Source organism: Ptiloglossa arizonensis, chromosome 7, assembly GCF_051014685.1.
Source record: "Ptiloglossa arizonensis isolate GNS036 chromosome 7, iyPtiAriz1_principal, whole genome shotgun sequence".
Taxonomy (NCBI): Eukaryota; Metazoa; Arthropoda; class Insecta; order Hymenoptera; family Colletidae; genus Ptiloglossa; species Ptiloglossa arizonensis.
Genome location: NC_135054.1, coordinates 6,633,327 through 6,653,995, shown reverse-complemented (window position 1 = coordinate 6,653,995; position 20,669 = coordinate 6,633,327). Strand labels below are relative to the sequence as shown.

The window sequence follows — 20,669 nt, the reverse complement described above, 5'->3', positions numbered from 1 at the left end:
GAATTATTATATACAATTCATTTTATTGTTCATGTTTGTCTTCTAAGTATTCTCCAACCCTTTCAGAACATTACTATCTAATCGAGCCGTAACATTATACGTTCCATATGCTTGTTCGTTTGTAAAATGTGAATGAAAATGGTATGTTTTTGCAACAAAATTCGATCAAATAGAATTAAAAAGCGTTAGAATACCATCTATGCGAATGTCGCTCTTTTAATAAAAACAGAGTAAATTTGCGTTATTCGTAACAAAATAACGTTCAATTATTATAACTTGATGTATCGATCTCACGTTAATTAGTTTTACACATAACTTTTTCTCTGTTCAATTATCGTAAGTGGTTCAAAACTCAAATATACCGTTAGGTTGAATCCAGTATATGAAAACAATCAACAGCAATTGTACGATAGCAGAGTGCGAGTTGCACGGAAAAATGTTATTTTTTGTTCCGATAACATTCACCGAATCACAATTGGGTCTGATAGGAAAATATAAATGGAATATACATTTGAAGCTTCCATTTGAAACAAATCGAGTATCGTACGGTTCGTAGTATTCGTACATTACAGCTGAACTTTAATCGGCGTCGTTTCACGCAGCAAGGCAGATATCATAATAGAAAGAGCATTAGATTTGTTAATAATAATAGAATTGGGTCTACCATAGTCATTAAACACAACAATTAAAACCAGATTAGGTTAGAGTGATAATATGAACAATATCCGAAACTACCACTATGCAACAAGCGATTAAAACCGCCAATAACGATCGTAATGAAAAGGGTATGTATCTTACCGATATAGGAGAAATATAATCCGTACCGTTAATAACCTAAATGACAAACTACGAAGCCTCGTTTACGTTACAAGTAAATGAAAAATTTCCCGGTACGAATATAAAACCATGGCGAAACCGTACTCGGGAAAAGAAAACAATTAAATAGGCTTGAAATTGGTCACACGAGTTTCACACATTCTTATTCAATTTTCAGAATAAATCCTCTAATTAGGCATGTATTCAATAGTCCACTAATAATGAAACACAGTTACCTTTAACTCCATCGACTACTCGAAATAAACTCAAATTGGAGCGAACTCAAGAAGGAAATTTCAAAATTCATGATTAATCGTTGATAAGATTTTTCAGGCTGGCAAAAGTAGTAGTATTTTTTACCGAAAGTAAGTTTCTTTGGGCTTACTAATTAAAATAAACTGAATTTATGAAATACTTTCTTTTTAATAAACAATCACCTGCCGTTCTCCTTAGTAAAAATTGACTTCAAATTATTCGATTTATAGTGATTAGATTCTAGTACGAAATTTCACCATACTGCTATGAAATAAAAATTTTATTGTATTATTGCAGTCCATACTTCAGCGAATCTTGCAAACAGATTGTATTCGTATATTCGATATTAAAAATGTCAAAGTATAGTAAATACGCTCTACAAACTGATATTAAAATCTTCGTTTATTCGCGTCATACTTTCGTAGAAAAACGAGGATTCCACTTCAAGGGATGAGATTACCTTTCGAAGCTGTATCCTTCCAGTGCAGTGTTAAAAAATATAATTATACAGGAGTTTTTCAAAGAACTGTATTCTCGGTGGGAAATAACCCGGTACTCGCACCGATAAAAAATATTACCAAAATGTAACAAAAAAATTCGTGTTGACAAGAAAATAAGATACTAATCCGAATTCGTTTCAAACTGACATTGTATATATGTTGAAAATCGATAAGAATTTATTAATTACATCATTACGAGCTTGTGATTTCGCTAAAATTCAATGATTCGCTACAAAGTAAGACAAAACCCACAAGTGAAACGTTCTTTCATGTCGTGTTAAGCATTAATAAACGAGCACAACTCACCGAGCATCTTGACACCCTGAACAGGACTCAGGGGGTAAAAATCCCCGTGAAGAGGGCAATGGAAACCGACCCTGCGCTCCCTTCTTCTCGCCCTTCTAGTGAGCATGCACAGTAACACGCCAAGGGCGAGCATAAGGGCACCGACCACAATGCATATTGGCCCCAGGATCCGGGAGTTCCCCGTGAACGCGATTCTGGCTGCATACGAATCCTTGTCTTCGTCCTCGCCAGGTCCGCGATAGGAGGCAGCTGTAACGAACAGACAGACGAAACGAAAATTAATCCTACGCTCGTAGCCATTTTCTCGCCGACGGCCTCTTTATCGCGGTAATTTTTCCCTTCTTGCCGCTTCGAAACCCTCGCTTTTTCACAATGCACGCGCACCAGCGAGGAAACATTTAGCGCAAAAGCCCCTCCCCCTGCATTAAACGAGACCTCGTTTATGCGACGAGGGAATTTTCAAGCCAACCGAAAAACTTGCTTTTTAACGAAGATTCGTAATTCGACCACTTCTCGCCGCTTTCTTGCGGAAATGCAGCGTTTTCGGCGTTGCATTATAAATATTCCAAAATTTAATCTCCGAGAGTGCTTGTAGCTACATTTACGGTTCGTGGTTGCACGCATCATATTGAATTTGCTGTAGATACCCCTGCTCGAAAAAAAGAGTAATCGAAAGGAGAGAGTGAGAAAGAGATTTTTAATTAAATAAGTGAAGTGGAAAAGATGAGGTGAACTTGTCTCACTGTATCGGTTCGTAGTTATTGTACAGGAATTCATTAATTTTCCAAGAGAAAAATTACACGTAATTGCCTGTTCTTGGAATTCTATAAATTGTAAAACGAAAATAATTATAAATAGAAAGAATTTAATGTTTAATATACTTTTTGAAAAAGTACAACAATATGAAAATTGAATAAACTGAGAAAGATAGCTATTACTTTTCTAGCAGTAGCTTACAGAAAAATTAATTACGATAATATTTACATTAGTGATTTATAGTGATTTGGTTATTGCAACGTTTTACTTCTATTCTTTTAACTCTCTTTGGATAGAAATACATGCCAGAAAAGATATTTATAAATACACTATATAAATATACACGGGTAAATAACAGTATTGAACTGAATATAAATAAAAATAGATATGTTGTTGTGAGAGAACAGCAAGTATCAAAATAGAAATTTATGTATAAAGTAGAAGAAAGTGAAAATTCCGAAAATATCAGTTTCGAAAAGAAAGGAAAGAAAAAAACTTAATCGCAAAAGCTTACTGTTTGAATAACAAATAATCAATAATTGAAAAATTCAGTGTCTAAATAGTTCTAGTAACCACGGTAATATTTAATAACAGAATATGATAATTATTTTTATGATTTTTCAAACGGATTATTCTACTATGATATAGAGCATTAAAAATTACAATAAGTCAAGTCTAAAATGTGAAAAAAGTTTGCGAAAAGTAAAAGTAATAATGAATGAATTGGAAGTTAGAAAGTTAATAGTTACCTTGTATCAGAACTTGTACAAAAACTTGAAATAAATGGCCACAAAATGAATAACTTGTTTTAGAAGTGTAAAAACACGAGGCAAATAATCATAAATCTAAGAATATAAAACAAATTCTCGTATAATAATACGATAATCGCGTGCGAATACAAAAATCGAAAGATGAAAAGAGTAAAATGAAGCAGAGGTCTGACAGGTCTGCCACATTAAAATTAATCGTCTCATTGTTCTAAATCTTGTAATAAAAAAAGAATCGAGGAAAGAACTAGTTTCACTATTTAATGAAATTTATGAATCAATAATATCTATACACTTTCCAAAAGAGCTTATTTATTAAATAATATAGGTACATTTTTCAAAATAGGAATATAATAAAATTCAAAACATTGTAATATAAGATAATTAAATATTAACAAATGAATAAATAACAATAATTAGTTCATACGTATAAAAATCTACAGTAGTATCACACAAAAGGTGCACGATTACTGATCATATATAGTCGTATAATCATACATATACATATACTATATAATCCAACAAATAAAAATTTTGTCATGTTTTGTAATATTTACTGGGCAATTTTTATAAAGTTTCTTATTCCAATTATGAATTTAGAATTCCTCTAGCGCCCTTAATTTTGTAAAAACTTAAAAACGGAAAGCATTAGAAAGTTTGAGCAACCGACTAAAAAGGAGCCAGCCAACGTATCAAATTTTTATACATTATCTTTACATTTTTATAGAAAAGTCGTTCTCTAGAAAAATTTGCTACAAAGTATCAGATTCTGTAGGCATTTCTAAAAAGAAACCCATTCAGAAAATATGCTCCAATGATTTTTAACTCAAATAGGTCGAGAGTACAAAAATTCGCACGTCGAGCTCTTTTTTAAACTTTGATAAGCATTTCCAAATATTAAATACCATCGGGTTTAATGCAAATATATGTTCGAAAAACTCTCTTTTATCTTTTGAAGTTAAATAAAATTTTCATAGTGTTTTTAGTTTTCACGTACTTCCTCATTTTTTACAAAACCGTACGTTTCTACAAAAACTTATGTTTTTATGGAAAACCGAAAATGATAAATTCTGCTTTCAAATTCGCATACGAAACGAAAAACTCTAAATATCGTCAAATGAATATCTGCTATAATACAAAAACTGTACAGAGTGGTCCGTAATTGGTACAAATGAGGCCAAGGAGATTTTATGGCCCAAAGTAAGACGAAAATCAAGAATGACAAAATTGCATCGGAGACATCCTTGAAAATTAGTTGAGTACGCGTGCACTTAACTAATAATTGACGTTATTGATTTCATTACAGACCACTGATATTGCCATCTTTGTACACGAGTATCAGTAGTCACGTAATAATGTTCCAATGCAATTTCGTTATTCTGGATATTCGCTTATTTTCAAGTCATAAACACCCCATGTTTCCATTTATGCTATGAATCATGGTCCACCTTGTATAAAAAGAAATCTTTACGCAACGCTTACACTACAAGTTTTTATTCTAAAATCTATTTCACTATCTTTCTTCAAACCGTTATCGAGCCAAACACGATCAATATTCCGTTTTGTTGTATTCTTGGCTATAATTATACTCATACTTTACACGAGATTGAGCCATTATTTCGTTTCGAATCGATAAAATTGAAAAAATCAGGTACACGAGAAACGTGTACGTTTCATCGAAGTAATTCGGTGCATATATTTCTTTGGTAAATCAATGGTACGTGTAAATAAGTGTGCAAAGTTTGAAGAAGAAACTATTATCATCAGCGTGAGAGATAAAAATTCTCGTAATAAAAAAATCGTCATATTTTGTCCCACCAACGTTCTGGAGTAAAAGATCCCCAATTAAGACAACAGAGGAAAAAGTGTACCTGAGCGCTATTCTTCGTGAAAACACAAAAATGATCAACGCGCGATTTTGATAAATCCATGGACCGACGCCAAGTGGAAATCTCAAAATCCCAGGGATAAAGAGTTTCTAGAGTCACTGAAAATCTTCACCGGGTGTCTGCGAAGTCTGCTTCTCGTTCGTCCAAGATGAACGTGCGATTGCCTCGATTTCGTGATTCGTTTGGAGAAGCTCACGAGACTCAGATCGGGCTCGAAACGCGGAAGAAAGTGCATGAAATCTTACTTCTCCCGGTAAGAGAATAACGAAGAGACCCCGTCTCCTCTCAACGCGGTGAGAGTCACAGTAATCTGCACTTTACCTTTCGTATTTTTCCGAAGGATGTCTGAGGATACTGATTACGTCTTAGAAGCATGTGGGAGAGTTTTAAAGAAAGTTTCCTGCGAGATACAGGAGAAAGTCATTCTCCTCGCGATCTTTATAAGGGAAGAATCTTGAGAGAATGGCGCGATTTAAGAGATTCGTACGTAACGTCTCGTTCTCGATTTCATTGTCCGCGATATCGAGACGAGAATCCTCTCGCGTAGGCGAGCGAACTGTATTCGATGCAATAAGATGCTACTTTAGCTCGAGAACTAATTCGTCGATGAAACGATTCCTTTTTGTAAACTGAATACTTTTTATAACTTTTATAACCGCTCTAATAGGAATTCTACCGCGAACATAATTTCCTCCTTAGAAGTTCCCAAGCCCTTTGAATTGAAATTGTTAGTATCGATCATTATTTGCGGAAAAACTTGATTGTTTCAAAGATCGATTGGAAGAAATTTTCATTAACGCGATGAATAATGGACTTACGTATTAGCTTGTTGCTTACAACACGCTACTTAGAAATTTGTATTTAATCGGAAAATGAATTGACGTATGGATCATTATAAATCGTGTTTTAACCTTTGTACAATGTCCTGAAGAGGTAACAAATTACAATGACAAAACGTAAATAAGAAACGAAATGCTCGAGATAGTTCAACGAAAATTATGTTTTTTATTATTAATGTATTTCTTAACACTCGTTAGAACGAAATAATATTTTATTGTATTTGTAAACAATTCTTATTACTATTGAGTTGCACGAATCTCATCCGCGGATTTCATAAGGAATATTAAACCTGGACACTTTTAAAATACTATTTTAAGCAATATGTTGTTCTTTTTCATTTTTGAAGCACAAGTTCATTACTTTATTGCCAAAAGTCATTTAGAAAATAATAATTGTGCATCTGAAATAATGAAACGTTAATACTCTTAGAAATAACAGATGTGTTCTCGAACCTTATAATAGAAGATATTACAAATCTGTTTACGTCACTGAAATACATACATTATGATTCAAAGAATAAGAAATTAGTGTAAGAAGTATACTGCATTTATATTTTACACGTTCATCGTGTATAAGTACTCGTAACTTCATCGTAATGATACATAGAAATCACAAATTTCTATATAACGTTAAAAGTCAATGGCGATATTTTAATTTCAAAAACATTGCTACAAAGACGTTCACTGTATCTGACGAGACAACACGATCTATACGGATTACGTATTTTAACGCGTTTCTAACGCCAATCGTTTAAAACTATACTGATGTTATCGGAAATAAATAAAAATAATATTATATATACCTTACCGATTACTGATTTCGTTTAAATCTCTAAATATACACCAGAAATAACGTAGAATATAGGAAAAAGAATTCTATCCGTTAAATGTTAGAAAATATTGAAAAAACCGATGTTCAGTATAGCCAGCAGAAAGGAATGTACACAAATGTAATCTTTTTCAGTGTGAGATTTCGTGAAAAATGGCAGCGACCTTTTCTATACGTTGGTATACAAAAGTTCACGGAGAGATTAAATATCAACAAGTTCGCGGTGTATTGAAAATTTTGAAATTGTCCAATGCACGATTTAACATGGAGCAGCTCGTTCACGAGCGAAGAAGGAGCAAATGACAGGGAACGAAAGGGAAATGGGCTACAGGACCGGTCCCATCGAGAGAGCCGGAGGCAAGAAAAAGAATGGCGACGAAGGTTGGGAAGGACTGACCGGTTTTGATAAATCGGTTGGTAACAACGGTCCAGACCCGTATCCGAGAAACCGTGGCCAACAAGTAAACGGCCAGCTGTTGCCTGTTGGTGAACAGCCGAGCCTTGCCTTTCTTTCGTCGCATTTCTTTTCTCTCTGCATTTTCTTCTTCGGCATCGTGACATAAACGCTACATTGCCATCGTCGAGTTCGATCACCTCGAAAAATAGTGCTTCTCAAATGGTTCAACGTAACGAGCACAGCAGAACAACCGGTTGATGTTTCGAGATAAACGTTATATGGGCTCTACGTTTCACGAATTTCATCATCATTATTCTTGGTGTACATAAGAGGTACACGTTGAATATCGAAGAACCTTCCTCGTTGATAAGTTTCTACGTCTAGCTGAGTTTATTTCCAATTTTCGTTAACTTTTTCAGGGACGAATCATTTTTCCTTCGAAAGTTTTCAAAATACTCGTATGTCATTTATATCGACCCGTGACATTTAACTATTTTTTGACGATTTTGACGTGTCGCATTACTGGAATAGAGAATTGGTAACATTTCGGATATTTTACTCGTATTTTCTATTCGATACTAATTTCTGCGCAAATTAATATAGAAAATTGTAACTCAATTTTAGAAATACTTGTTACTAGGTACGCGTTACATCTTTTACCAATATGTTTATTCTTAAGCTTGAGTTTAAACCTTTTTATAATATAGTGCAAAATATAGTACGACCTGAACAATCGGTTCTCCAAATCGTATATATCGGTTTTCAGATCCTCCCTGGATAGTAGTAAGTTTGTAAATGAAAATAATAAAAGGTATGGCGAAGAGAAATTATTTTACCAATATACGTATATATCATCGATAAATTGCTCATCGAAACGTTAATTTTGTAGATGTATCGTGATTATTTGAAAACTTACGATCAAATTGGGAGACAGATTAAGAGGATATTGCGTCGTGACATCGATCGAAGGTGTATCGATTGCAAACTAACAAGTAGACGACTACGTATGTATGTAAGTGGTAGTTACTTCATCGAGATTTGTAACAGCATTGCAAAGGAATCGCAAACGTTAACGGCTAAAACAGACGCAGAATACACAATCTTGGTCAACCTTCGATTTCTTGTGCACAAAATTTATCGAACAATCGTTAACTGTTCTCTCTAAACAAGTTTCTTATTTAAGCGTTGTATACATGAATCGTCCTAGCGACTTCCTAGAAATCGATTTCACTTCGTATAACTTTGTCATTCAAGTATTTACTGTCAGCTCAGCTTAGAACAAGGCTTCTTATTTGGTACAACTAATCGAATTCCACGAACACGTCAGAGGCTTCCGTCAGATGAGTATAGAATGTTAAACTGCAAATAGACAATAGTTTTTATTATCTTGAAACGCGTGTTTCTTGTTTTACGCGGGTTCCACTCGACGCTATCTAATATTTAATAGCTTTTCATCGTAATTAATTAATCTTTCCGCTAAATTATCGAGAATCATCTGTTTAAATTAAACGAACAATGGTTTCAGATTACTTTTCTTGGCAGTTTTAAAATTTCTTACAATAATAGAAATTTTATTATCTAAGTTTTCAATACTGGATAATTGTTTCCAAAAATAATAATCTCTGTTCCACAGTACGTACTTCCTAATCCATTAAGTATGGCGAAATATTATTTAAAATATAGTCTTTTAATATTATTCTACCATTTCATGCAGTATTGTGTACTGCATGATATATGGTTTGAATTACAATTAAAACAGAAAGTCACTGAACGTTCAAACTGTTCGTAATAAATTTTCAATTCGCGCACTGCACTAATCGCCAATTGGTTTACTGGAATCTCGTCAGACTGACGAGATATACCGAAAATTACATTTTACACGCCCCAATGTCTCTGGAAGGATTTACTCGCGCCATCTGCTCGTCGAAGGGATAAATTGTTCTATTATCTATTTCGATGCACTTTGTAACGTTGAAAATGGAGAAACATATTCTCGTATACCAAGTGTTAAGAAAAATTTAATATATTTTTTTCCTAAAACTTCAAACAACTTTCTTCCCATGAAAGTTTCAACTTTTTTTTCCTTTCTTTTTTTTACCAAGTATCTAGATTCGAAATTGAATTTTATATGAAATATATTAAATGTAAATCAAAATAACAAAAGCGAATTAACAGTTTTCTCTGCAAATACTTCCTTCTATGTTTTAATATATTTTACAAATAATATATTTTTAAAAATAAAAAATATGCATTTCGGGAAATAAACATTATCCGCAAATCAAAATTAAATAGATGTAAATTTAGATAAACAGCTCCACTTTTTGATCGCGTATACAATTATTTTTTTAAACCGTTCATCCCATTTCATGTATCCTTCTATTAATTAATTATTCGTTCGAACAAAATGCGCTGTGTGTCTTCATTTACAAATAATAAATTTTCAAATTTTACGAAATAGTCGTTACTTCATCAGAATAGCTTATTAAAAGAAAAATGTAAAGAAAACGAATTATAAAATAAGCAACAACACTATCTAAAAATCCAAATAAAATAAATAATAATGTCATTAACATGAAAAGTGTTAATGCTTATATTAATATTTATTCATAGTAAAAACGATTAAGAGTCTATCATTTTAATCATCTTCAGTACAAAATTAAATTTTTTACAAGAAACCTAAAACAAAATATATGGAAGACAAATTATTATATAGAGGAAAGTGCTACTTACTTAAAAAGTTGTCAAAAATAAAGAGTAAAATGTATAAAAATTGTATACGGTTGTCTAGATAAGAATTACCGGTAGTATACCCAGATTAAAAAGTATAAAAATAACTAAGCACAAAAATAAATTTGACAACGGTAAAAATAATATTATATAACTAATTTGCCATATGATTCGTACTGTTCCTATTTTTCTGAAAGCATGTAGTGCAAATAAAATTCTAGGAAGATTTCGAAAGACATAATAATGTAGAAAAATTTAAATTTACATCGAAAATAAGTAAAAAAATAAAAAAATAGTATCGATAACTTTACTCTTTCGCGCATCAAGTACCTACTCTCTATCGTATCGCTTCTTTACATACTACTTGTGTATTCATCGATATTACCGAATGATTAACATTGAAAAAGCAAATATTTTATTACTTGAATACACTTTTCTTCGAACTATCGTGGACCAGATAATAGAGGCTTCACTGAATTATCATGTGAGTATTATGTATTCCCCTAACTATATTCCATTGTTTCTTACCTGAAACAATTCTTATCGAAGCAAGTTATACACGAACAGTTTGCGTTATTATCGCATCCGTCTCGACGTTTACTCGATACGAAAACATTTGCATAATAGCATTAACAAGCGCCAAGGACCCTTTGTTCCTTATTTCGTTCCAATATTAGCAGACAATTGCGACAGAGCACAATGGTGTCAATACAGAATATATGTAGGCAGAAACAATAAGGAGGAAGATACAAACCAGTGAGCACAGCGCCGACGAGCATAAAGAGGAACCCAAATGCCGGAAGAGCAATCTGGCAGTTCGCAGCTATTACAACCCCCGCTACCATGAGGCCACCCTCGATCTTCTCCACCCTTAAGCGTGATATGGGGGTCGGACATTTTAATTTCGCACCGAGTCCACCGCTCAACGTACCCTCCTCGGCCGCCATGGTGTTCGGCCTAAAATGATAGATAAGAAAATAATATATTTAGTTGATTAGTTTTAACCGATATGTAGATATGTGAAACAATGCTTAAATATTTCTCAAGAGAGGGAAGAAGAATATTGGATATTCATAACTGGAAAATTCAAAATCGTTAAATTATACCATATTTTGTAACATTTAATAATGATAAATATATATTTTATAATATTCTATTTTATTCGAGGGACATGAAATATCTAATTGTCCTCTTAAGCAACGAACTTATCAGTGTGAATGTATAAGACTGGCGCAAGAAAATGATTTACTATAACAGTATTGTGTAGGATAAATAAAATATCCCTTTTTGTATTTTAATACAAATACATGCAATACACGTTTCTACGAAACAATTCGAAACAATTATAAATAATTTTCTATAAATGTTTTGAACGAAATGAGATTTGCTACAAGTTTGAAATCAAAAGATAGCAGAGGCAAATATTTATTATCACAAAGTCGTTAAGATACTTATGAATACGCATAAATTAAACATAGGTATATAATATTATAAAATGGACAATACTTATTATTTCTAAGCATTACCATTATATTTTTACAAAAACTTTACATTGAAAATATATACTTTGAATAATAATGATAAAATATTCATGAAACAATTAGGTAAAGAAAGAAAAAATAAAAGTGGGCTCAGCCGGGATTTGAACCCGGGACCTCTCGCACCCAAAGCGAGAATCATACCCCTAGACCACTGAGCCGCTTACGTCTTCCATTGCTTCATGAGCAATCACAAATGTTTATTGATATAACACTTATTTACAAATATTTATTTGTATACTTTGTTTAATTCGATGAAAACAATTAATTGATGTACGAATATGTAATTGACAACTATAAAAGACAAAAATATTTTATTTATTTTTTCTTTTTTCATTAATAACACCTCCATGATGTGCTTATTTATTTAAAAAAAAATGTTCTAAAAATTAAAAATACGATATCTATTATTGTTAGAAAGTACTTACATAATATTTTTTTTATAACCAAAAAAAACCCAGGGCTCAGCCGGGATTTGAACCCGGGACCTCTCGCACCCAAAGCGAGAATCATGCCCCTAGACCACTGAGCCGCTGATTTAAAGTGAGCAAAACTATAATGATATGTATCTAGCCTCAATTTTATCACAATAAAATATAATTTTTTTTTATTTACATATTTAAAAGTGTATTGAAGTAATACTTTGAGTAATTAACGAACAATATTTCACAAAATACATTTTTACAAATATCTTATACTACCATAGCCAATAATTATTATTAAACTTCTAAAGAAAACGCATATACATACGTATTTGTAAGTACTTGTTATATACATATTAATGTAATACTTAGTGCGCTTTGTGCATTTAATCAATTCCACCTTTCAATAATATTTGGGACAATAAAATTTACATTTTAGTATTTCCATCTGCTAGAAACAATGTAAAAACGACGTTGTTAATTTACTTTATGAACAACTAAAACAATGAATACAAAAAATAACACATGAGTCTCAATGAAAAATCCTAACTATTATATGAGTATTATATAGACATAGTATTGTATTATAATGATTTCCAAGTAATGAAAATTAATTATTAAAAGGAAATTGTCCCTGCTTTAAAATTTTTTAAGCTGGTTTCAAGAACTTTTCTGTCCTTCACAGAACTTTGATATAATTTCGTGTCATATTAAATGTAATAGTGTTTCATATGAATAACAGTTAACTGTAATACATTATAATGCTTAAGAAATGGAGATATACATACAACTTTCTACACATATAACATATTTACTGCTTAATACTTCCGGGTATAAACCGTGTTCTTTTGGAAAAGTATTACGACGTTCTGCTAGCATTGCGTCTAGCTTTACCAGGTCAGATGATACACCAACACTGGTGTCTGTCTTTTGCAGTTATCATCTATTTAAGATACCAATGCTCGTGTCACGGACTACTAACTACAGAGTTTCAATTCGTCACTGTTATCGTTATACTTTACGCAATTCATTTGCTAATACTACTGAAACATCAAAGTAATTATTTATAAGTTTCGTTAATTTTCCTTTAAAAGTGTATTTATAGTCACTGAAAATATTCACAACGGCAGTCAACTTTTGTAGCGTGTGTCTGCAAGATTAAAAATATTCTATTATACTCCACATTTTCCACCTTCAACAAGTAATTATAAATTAATGCATTAATGGTTACTTATCTGTTTGCATTATCTGTTCTGCTTAGTAATTTATATTTTGGACGTTACCAAATATATTATGGATGCACAAATCAATAACATTGTATACTATTCAATCGCAAAATTGAAGAATTTTCTATACGATAAAAGTGTTAAATATTTCACGTTCCATAACGTACAGTAACTCAATAACATGACGTTCTAACAGTATTAATAAAAGTGAAACGTATGAATGGAAATATTTCGGGGGAACAATGAAAACAATATACTCGTAAATAAGAAGTACTTTTATCCATGAGTACAATGGTGAACAATGGATCATTACTTTGTATTTGCTTTAATGGTGAATACGAAACTGTATGTATATACATACATATGTACTGTTATAAATTATAGTAAATCTCTTGACGCAGACATATGTACGTCATAGACTACCTTGAAGAGTATGAAACATAACATAATCAATCTAATGGAATAACAAATATGTTTCAATAATTTAACGATTCAACTTGATTTATCGATCACTTTTTTAACATTAGTCAAAGAAACATGACATTGCCATTGTACAATTTTTACAACCTGACGTACAATATGAATATTTTGGAAATTCATGCATTTTCTTAGTATACGATATGCAAACAAAAAGAATTAAAATCATGTTAGTACTTTTTTAAAGATGGCATACCGATATTGAATTAAAGAGATTTAAATATTATTATATACGTTAACATTAATTGTGTTAAATACTCGTTTCTTCTTTCATTTTTTTAATACCTCATTGTACATTTCGGTACGAGAATCATTGGAGCGAAGAGGCTAAAATTTTACGAAAACGTTTCTAAAAACTAGAAAAGCAATACACGATATTAAATCTTTTAATGTTCAAGAATTTATTTTAAATTCTTACTGAATGTAATCGTAGAACATAAGATATTTATGAAACCATTTGTTCCTACAAAAGATCGTGTTCCATCTTATGTAATGATATCCCACATAATTACGTAACTAAATGCGTAACTGAATCGTATTAATTACACAATACTGTAATGAATGAAAATCCATTTACTGCTGCTCAAACGTCTTAAAACGTCAGCTGTTTTTAACAGGACTCTAGTGATTAACACGAACTTATGGGACGACCTAATAGAACGAACATATGTATTCTAACGGAATATCAAAAATACAAAGAAACAAGAAAAAAGACTCAACCAATCAAGAACTATCCAACAGCAACGTAACACAGAATCACACAACAAAACATTACGAATTCTAGAAGAAACATTATAAACCTCGTATAATTAACCGATTCAACGATTCACCAATCTCAAGGAACTAATTCATATATCCCATAGTATGTCATTACAAAATGACTTGAAATAAAACAGAATGAAAGAAAAATTTCACTCATCTTTACCTCGGACTATGTTGGAAGAAGTCGAGCATGTTTGGCTGGAAAAAGTAGGCCTCGAATTTGAAGATTTATACTTTCGAAATCAACACGCGCAATTGTGTCTACAAGACAAAGACGGCAGTGGAAAATAGCGTGAAATTGTTAAATGTTCGTTGGCTAGAAGTGCAGTGTTTACGGGTCCGAGTAATTGAATCGGCCTAACGTTGCATAGCCGTGCCTGCTCATTCTATCGTCAAGCCAGAGACGACTATGGTACATCTTTGTGGAGGAAAGTTAATTAGCGCAGATGCCCTTTGCGGGCCACCGAGCCGACAAACTGCGCATTCCATCGGTCTCGCTAGTTCCGACGGTTGATTAATCATGTCGAAAGTCAACCTTCCATAGCATTACGAAATTGTAGTTAACCAACAGTCTAAACAGATTTAAAATTATTTTGACAAATCGCGTTGAAATAACCAATGTTGTATCAAACGTCGTGCACGTTTAAGGATGAATTCTAGTCCAGAACTTTGGAAAAATCGATTTTTTTTTTTTGCGTGTGTTTATTTATAGTTAATCTTTCGATATTCCGGCTAAAAATTGTAGCATACTTACTCCAGTGAGGCTCTTCGACTCCAAATGTATTGTAGATAAATCCATGTCTACCGAACCACACCAGTCGCTTATACGATTTATTAGAAACTGTCGATAAATATTATTTATTTACTAATTCAATAATTGAGACTGTTATAAAAAGTACTTCCACTAAAAGAGTTGCAAATAGTAAGAAACACGGGAACACAGTGCTCTGGAACCAAGAATGTGCCAAACTCATCTACCTTAGAAAAGCATCTTTTAAAATGTGAAGTTACTCGCGTAGCCTAATCGATTAACCCGAATGTAGATGCATCGTGTATTTGGACCAATGTTGAATTCAACGGAGGTAGCGTCTCGGATCGTATAAGTAAAACAGAGGACGCAATCAACAAGACTAGCTCCTGTTGGATTCCTACTAACCTGCATACCTGATTTCCTTATTCAGTTAATTGCAAAAGAAACCAGTTACTTAGTTTCTCATTTGACCTTTACAAATTTAATCTAGCCCTTAATAGTTGTAGCATTATGACCACGCCAATATCTGATCAAAATTGTACACTACTTTATATTATAATTAAACTTATTTAATTTGATCTACTCGATGAAATTTTTTTGAACAACACATTTCTTTCTTCCCGAAAGGACAGTGTTCTTTATCGACGAGAGGATACTATTCCTAGTATCCTAAACTTGATTCTCTTCGATTTTCCTTGACTTCCAAAGAAACTATTTTGATCTACTTCAACGAAAGCAAGATTTGCCCTAGGTACTTGCTCTATTAAAATTAAAAATTGTATAATTAAATCAAATGCCTCGATCCACTTTTTTGAAACCTTTTTGAAGCCAGCTTAAATTCAATGACCGTGTTAAAAATATCCGTAACAAATATTTTAATAGACTGAATATCTTGAAATTTATAAACTATATAAGATAGGGAGCTAAAATGTTACAATGCCCATATTGGTTACCCTGTAAAACAGGTCATTCGTTTGCTCATTGATTACAAGTTTTTCATTTATTTTCCTAAATTTGAGCATCATATACTAAGAATTAAAAGAATTCGGTTTGCAGCTTTACGTACCACATTAAGATACAGAAACAGTACCCCTAATAATGTTCTCTTAGAGGAGTCCAAATACTATTTGCTTCGATAAAGAGTCAAATTCTTATGTAACAAGTTCTTTATTAAAAATCTATCGAACAGATAATCAATTCTGTATAGTCTAATAGACACGTTTTCTAGGACCTTTAGTCGGAAAGACTTAAGAGAAAAATCACACACTGTACTCTCAAGTTAAATTGATGTTCATATCTGAAAACAACTGTACTCTTTCAATTAATCGTTTAATCAATTATAATGTACTGCGTTTCGTGATTGAAGTAAGCACTGATATAAGCTGGACCTTCTTAAGAACTCGTACGATTTTAATATAGCTTTTCTAGATTATTTTTCAATAGGTATTCCTAATTCTATCTCGTTGTTTACCGATGGCAGCAAAAATAAGAAGGTCCGTAATTTTTGGGGCAGTTTGCCCTTCAACGGATTCAAACTATTCATTCTTATTAGGTTTACATAACCATTTATCAGTTTTTTCATCGGAATACATAGCAATCAAAAGTACCATTGCTTTTAAACAATCTAAGCGTTGAGTAGTAAACTTTCTATTGGATATTCAAAAACTTGTAAAATTCGATCTTAAGGACAAAAAACAACTTCTCTTTTCCTGGATTCCTTCCCGTATTCTAATAACATTCATTGAAAAAGTGGATGCCTCGATAAAAAAGGCGTCGATACTCGAATTATCTCCTAATATCCGTTTCTCCTTTTCCGAGTTCACTCATAGTTTTCGAAAACAAGTCAAAGTTAATAAGGAGAGACAGATTTCAACGCGTCCACTTCATTATAAGTGTATCACCTTTCGGTGAAATTACACACCGTATAAAACTAATCGCAAACGACAATTCCTTAATAGAAAGATTTATCTGAATCGTTTAAAATTATTTTCCACGTACTGTGTAAAACATTCGTAGATTCGTGTGCCACAAATATTATTCGCTGTATCTTATTAACGAGAAGTCCTGCTCTTTGCTTTTCCAGCCTAAAAAGTTTCGCGGAAAAGTTAGTGGGATAAGATGGAGTATCATTGTTCGCTGAGATACGAATGTACCTGGTTTCATTACGTTCTCGTGTGGAGCTTGTTTCGCAAGGAAACCAAAATCCGTTATGAAAACGGACGAGAAGCGAACGCAAAGAACGTCCGTATCGCGGAAAAATTTCGTCGAGTTTCACACAGTGTACCCCGACGAACCAGTGCCGCGACGATCAACAATGTGGCATTCGTGTCGAAGAGCTTGAAAAGAGCAGGGGCGTCGGTTTTGCGCGACGGAGTTAAGCTCTCGAGCTTTGAGCTTCCGTCGCCCAATTAACGTCGACCAACCTACCCGCTCTTCATTAAGCAAGCCGACCTCTTGCTCCGCATAATGAAAAGGGTACCTCGTTAAATCCACGTCGATGTATGAAAGGAAAAAAAAAAAAAGGAACAAAAACAGAACGAAAATCCTTCCCGATACGCTTGTATAGTTACAGGTAAACAAATACCACAATTTTTTTGTGTGGACAACCATTATGCGGTTTGCGTCGAGAAAATCTCCGCCATTCACTGAATCCTCCTATTTGCAATATCTTTTAAAGAAAAGATAGAGCGGCGCTTTCTAAACTTTTCGAAAGGCGCTTCCTTCAAAAATGAGAGATAACTTCTCTACATCCGTGCTTCTAAAAAAACAAAATTTGTACGTTAATTGCAGTCGATTGAGAATTAAGTTTTCGTTATCGATCCTGACTGATTGAATTTTTATACCCGTTGAATATAAAAATGATTTCAAGACAGGACTGAAATTAAATAAAGCCACTACGTATTAGACACGAACGATGAATAATATCTTCTCTGATCCTCTAGTGTTAATAACTTGGGTAATACGATGTACGTGTCTGTATATTGAACTGATTCTCGTGAAAGATGTACGTGGCGCATACTTTTCAAAAGTCACGATGTATGTATGTACATGTTCACAATACATGTTGAAATTGACTTTGCGTTAGATGGATAATTTCACGTGTACACACTAATTACGAGTTTACCGTACTATTACTATTCAACCTCAAATTTTTCGTAGAAATTATTATACTCGAGACTGGTCTATGTGTAAAAAGATATTTTTATACTAATTGAAATTTTTCGCAATTTTCAAGAAACGAAAGTGAAATTGAGTAAACGCTACTCAATAAAACGAGTCTTTTTTTCCTGTAAATAATCTAAATTATCTTTCAAAAATTCGCCGAAGAACGAACCAATATCGGACTTATGTATTCAGTACTCACCCAAAACACTTCCTCGATTTTACCTCGCTGATGTCTACATTCAAGTTTACAAAAATACGCAAAACTTACTTTCGCATAAAATAAACAACCCTTGCACAGTACACAGTACTGTTTTCTTTAAACGCGACACTTTAATTATTGTACCTCGTATTGTATGTTCAAACGTGGAAAAATATATGCTCCCAACAAACTTCAATAATACGCATTCTTCTGCACTTGCAAAATCCACACACGGCCCAATACCTATTCATTCGATAAGCAGTCTTTGAAAACGTAAATCATAAAACGCGCGAGAATAACGAGCATGGTAACAATTAACAGCCAAAGTGTCCACGATTGAAAATACACTACTGCAAAAATAAAATATCTGTATCTATAAAACATAAACTAAAATACGATCGCGAACACTTGGATGCAACCACATACTGGTGAAGAACTGTAAAAGCTGATACGTGGAAACCACGAACGTCAAGAATTTGCACAGGTTTCGTAACTAGACGGATCTACATAGTTACGAACCAACGATGCTCGATCCTCTCATACATGACACAATAATTCAGGATTCAACGGAAATGCGCTATTTTCTACAGTAGCTCCAAAAAATATTCGTACACTATACTATAAGGAAATTCTTTTTAGATTCGTACATTATATTATAAGGCAATTCTTCTTACATTCATCTGTAATATTGATGCTAATGAAAGTTCGTGTGCATGTAGAGCACAATAATGTATAGAGAAATGTTTCTTGTCCACGGGAAATTTCTTTAAGCAAGTCTCGAAAGTTTTAATGTTCTTTTTTAATTTTTTAATGCAACAGAATGACAAAATACTAAGAGTTGAAAATTTTTCATATGAAAAGTTTCCATTTCGCACTATTACGAGATTGTATTTGAAAAATCGAAGAGAAATCGATTTCAGACGATCGAAGAGCTTGCAAAGACTATCATTTTCTTTATAACTTTGTAACCGTGCGAAATACGATAAAAATTTTCTTAGAAAAAATCTGTTCAGCTTTTAGTGCTCTCTCGTTCAACTGTGAAAAACTTCTCCCAGACAAATTCTATTAAAAGAAACGAAGAAACGTTGCATTTTCAAATTTTAATTTCATCCTCTTGAGAACATTTTTTGTCGACAAAAAAAAAATTGTATCATTTGCGGCCCAGTGTGCTTTACACGCACACAAACTTTCATTAAAATCAGACTCGTAGGGTTAAGGGAATTTCTTTAGAATATAGTGTACGAATACTTTTTTAATCCACTGTGTATTTAACTATACAGGTTTTCCGTTCTGAAGAAACTTGTATAGCCAACCTCGTAAAGAGAAAGAAAAGGGGAAAAAAAAAGTAAACACAATTTGAACTGTCGTGCATACGGGACGACATGAAAAATATAACGGCTCGATAGATGAATTGCGATCGACATGACCTCATTCTAAAGATCTCGACGAGATAACCCATGTATACTCGACTCTTGGCTCGCTCTTTGCCCCATTTACCCGGATGTGTCGGTCGCCGGGGAGGAAGTGGGGTAACGGGTATAACAATTGAAGCAACAAGAACGAGTACCACTTATTCTCGGACCGTCGCTATAAATAAATTTCGACGGCGGTGACTTAATTTATCAAAATCATTCCTATGTTCAATCGGAACGTTGCTATCAGTTGATCAAGATTTATACATAAATATGGAGCGTGTTCCACTTAATATACGGAAAGTATTACAAGTTATTATTACAACTTATTCTCTAAATAACTGGAAAACCTCCGATCCGCAGTGGTTCAGTTATCCGGGGAAGGTGAAGTTATTGTTCGAGCAATTGATCACTTTTACCTTGGCCTGGGATCGAGTTACGAATAAGCGAGATAAAATAACAACGAACCAGTCTTGCATTACGTACGCTCGGTGACCGAAACTGCAAAATAACTTGTCTCGATTGTCAAGATATTATTCGATTTTAGGAACCATTTTATCTTTTGTTTGTTAGGGTTATAGGTCTGTAGCTGTCTGGCTTGGTGTTGCTCTTATTTGATTTGGGGATGAGGATTAC

General features: G+C 33.2%; 1 protein-coding gene and 2 non-coding genes across 8 annotated transcripts in view; all 3 read right to left on the bottom strand.

Moving 5' to 3' along the window:
* LOC143149542 (uncharacterized) overlaps positions 1-20,669 on the bottom strand; it is a 143,292-nt gene that overhangs the window by 59,268 nt on the left and 63,355 nt on the right. For 5 of the 6 annotated variants that reach the window (XM_076317034.1, XM_076317035.1, XM_076317041.1 and 2 more), the window contains exons 2-3: positions 10,836-11,038; positions 1,878-2,126 (exon numbers count right to left, since the gene is read on the bottom strand). In XM_076317034.1, the coding sequence (XP_076173149.1) occupies positions 1,878-2,126; positions 10,836-11,038 (452 nt within the window). Of the gene's footprint in view, positions 1-1,877; positions 2,127-10,835; positions 11,039-12,829; positions 12,931-20,669 lie in introns of those variants that run through there. The other variant, XM_076317039.1, reaches the window with a different exon arrangement.
* Trnap-ugg (transfer RNA proline (anticodon UGG)) lies at positions 11,709-11,780 on the bottom strand. The gene has a single exon. It is a non-coding gene; the product is annotated as a tRNA-Pro (tRNA).
* On the bottom strand, positions 12,080-12,151 carry Trnap-ugg (transfer RNA proline (anticodon UGG)). Its single transcript has one exon. It is a non-coding gene; the product is annotated as a tRNA-Pro (tRNA).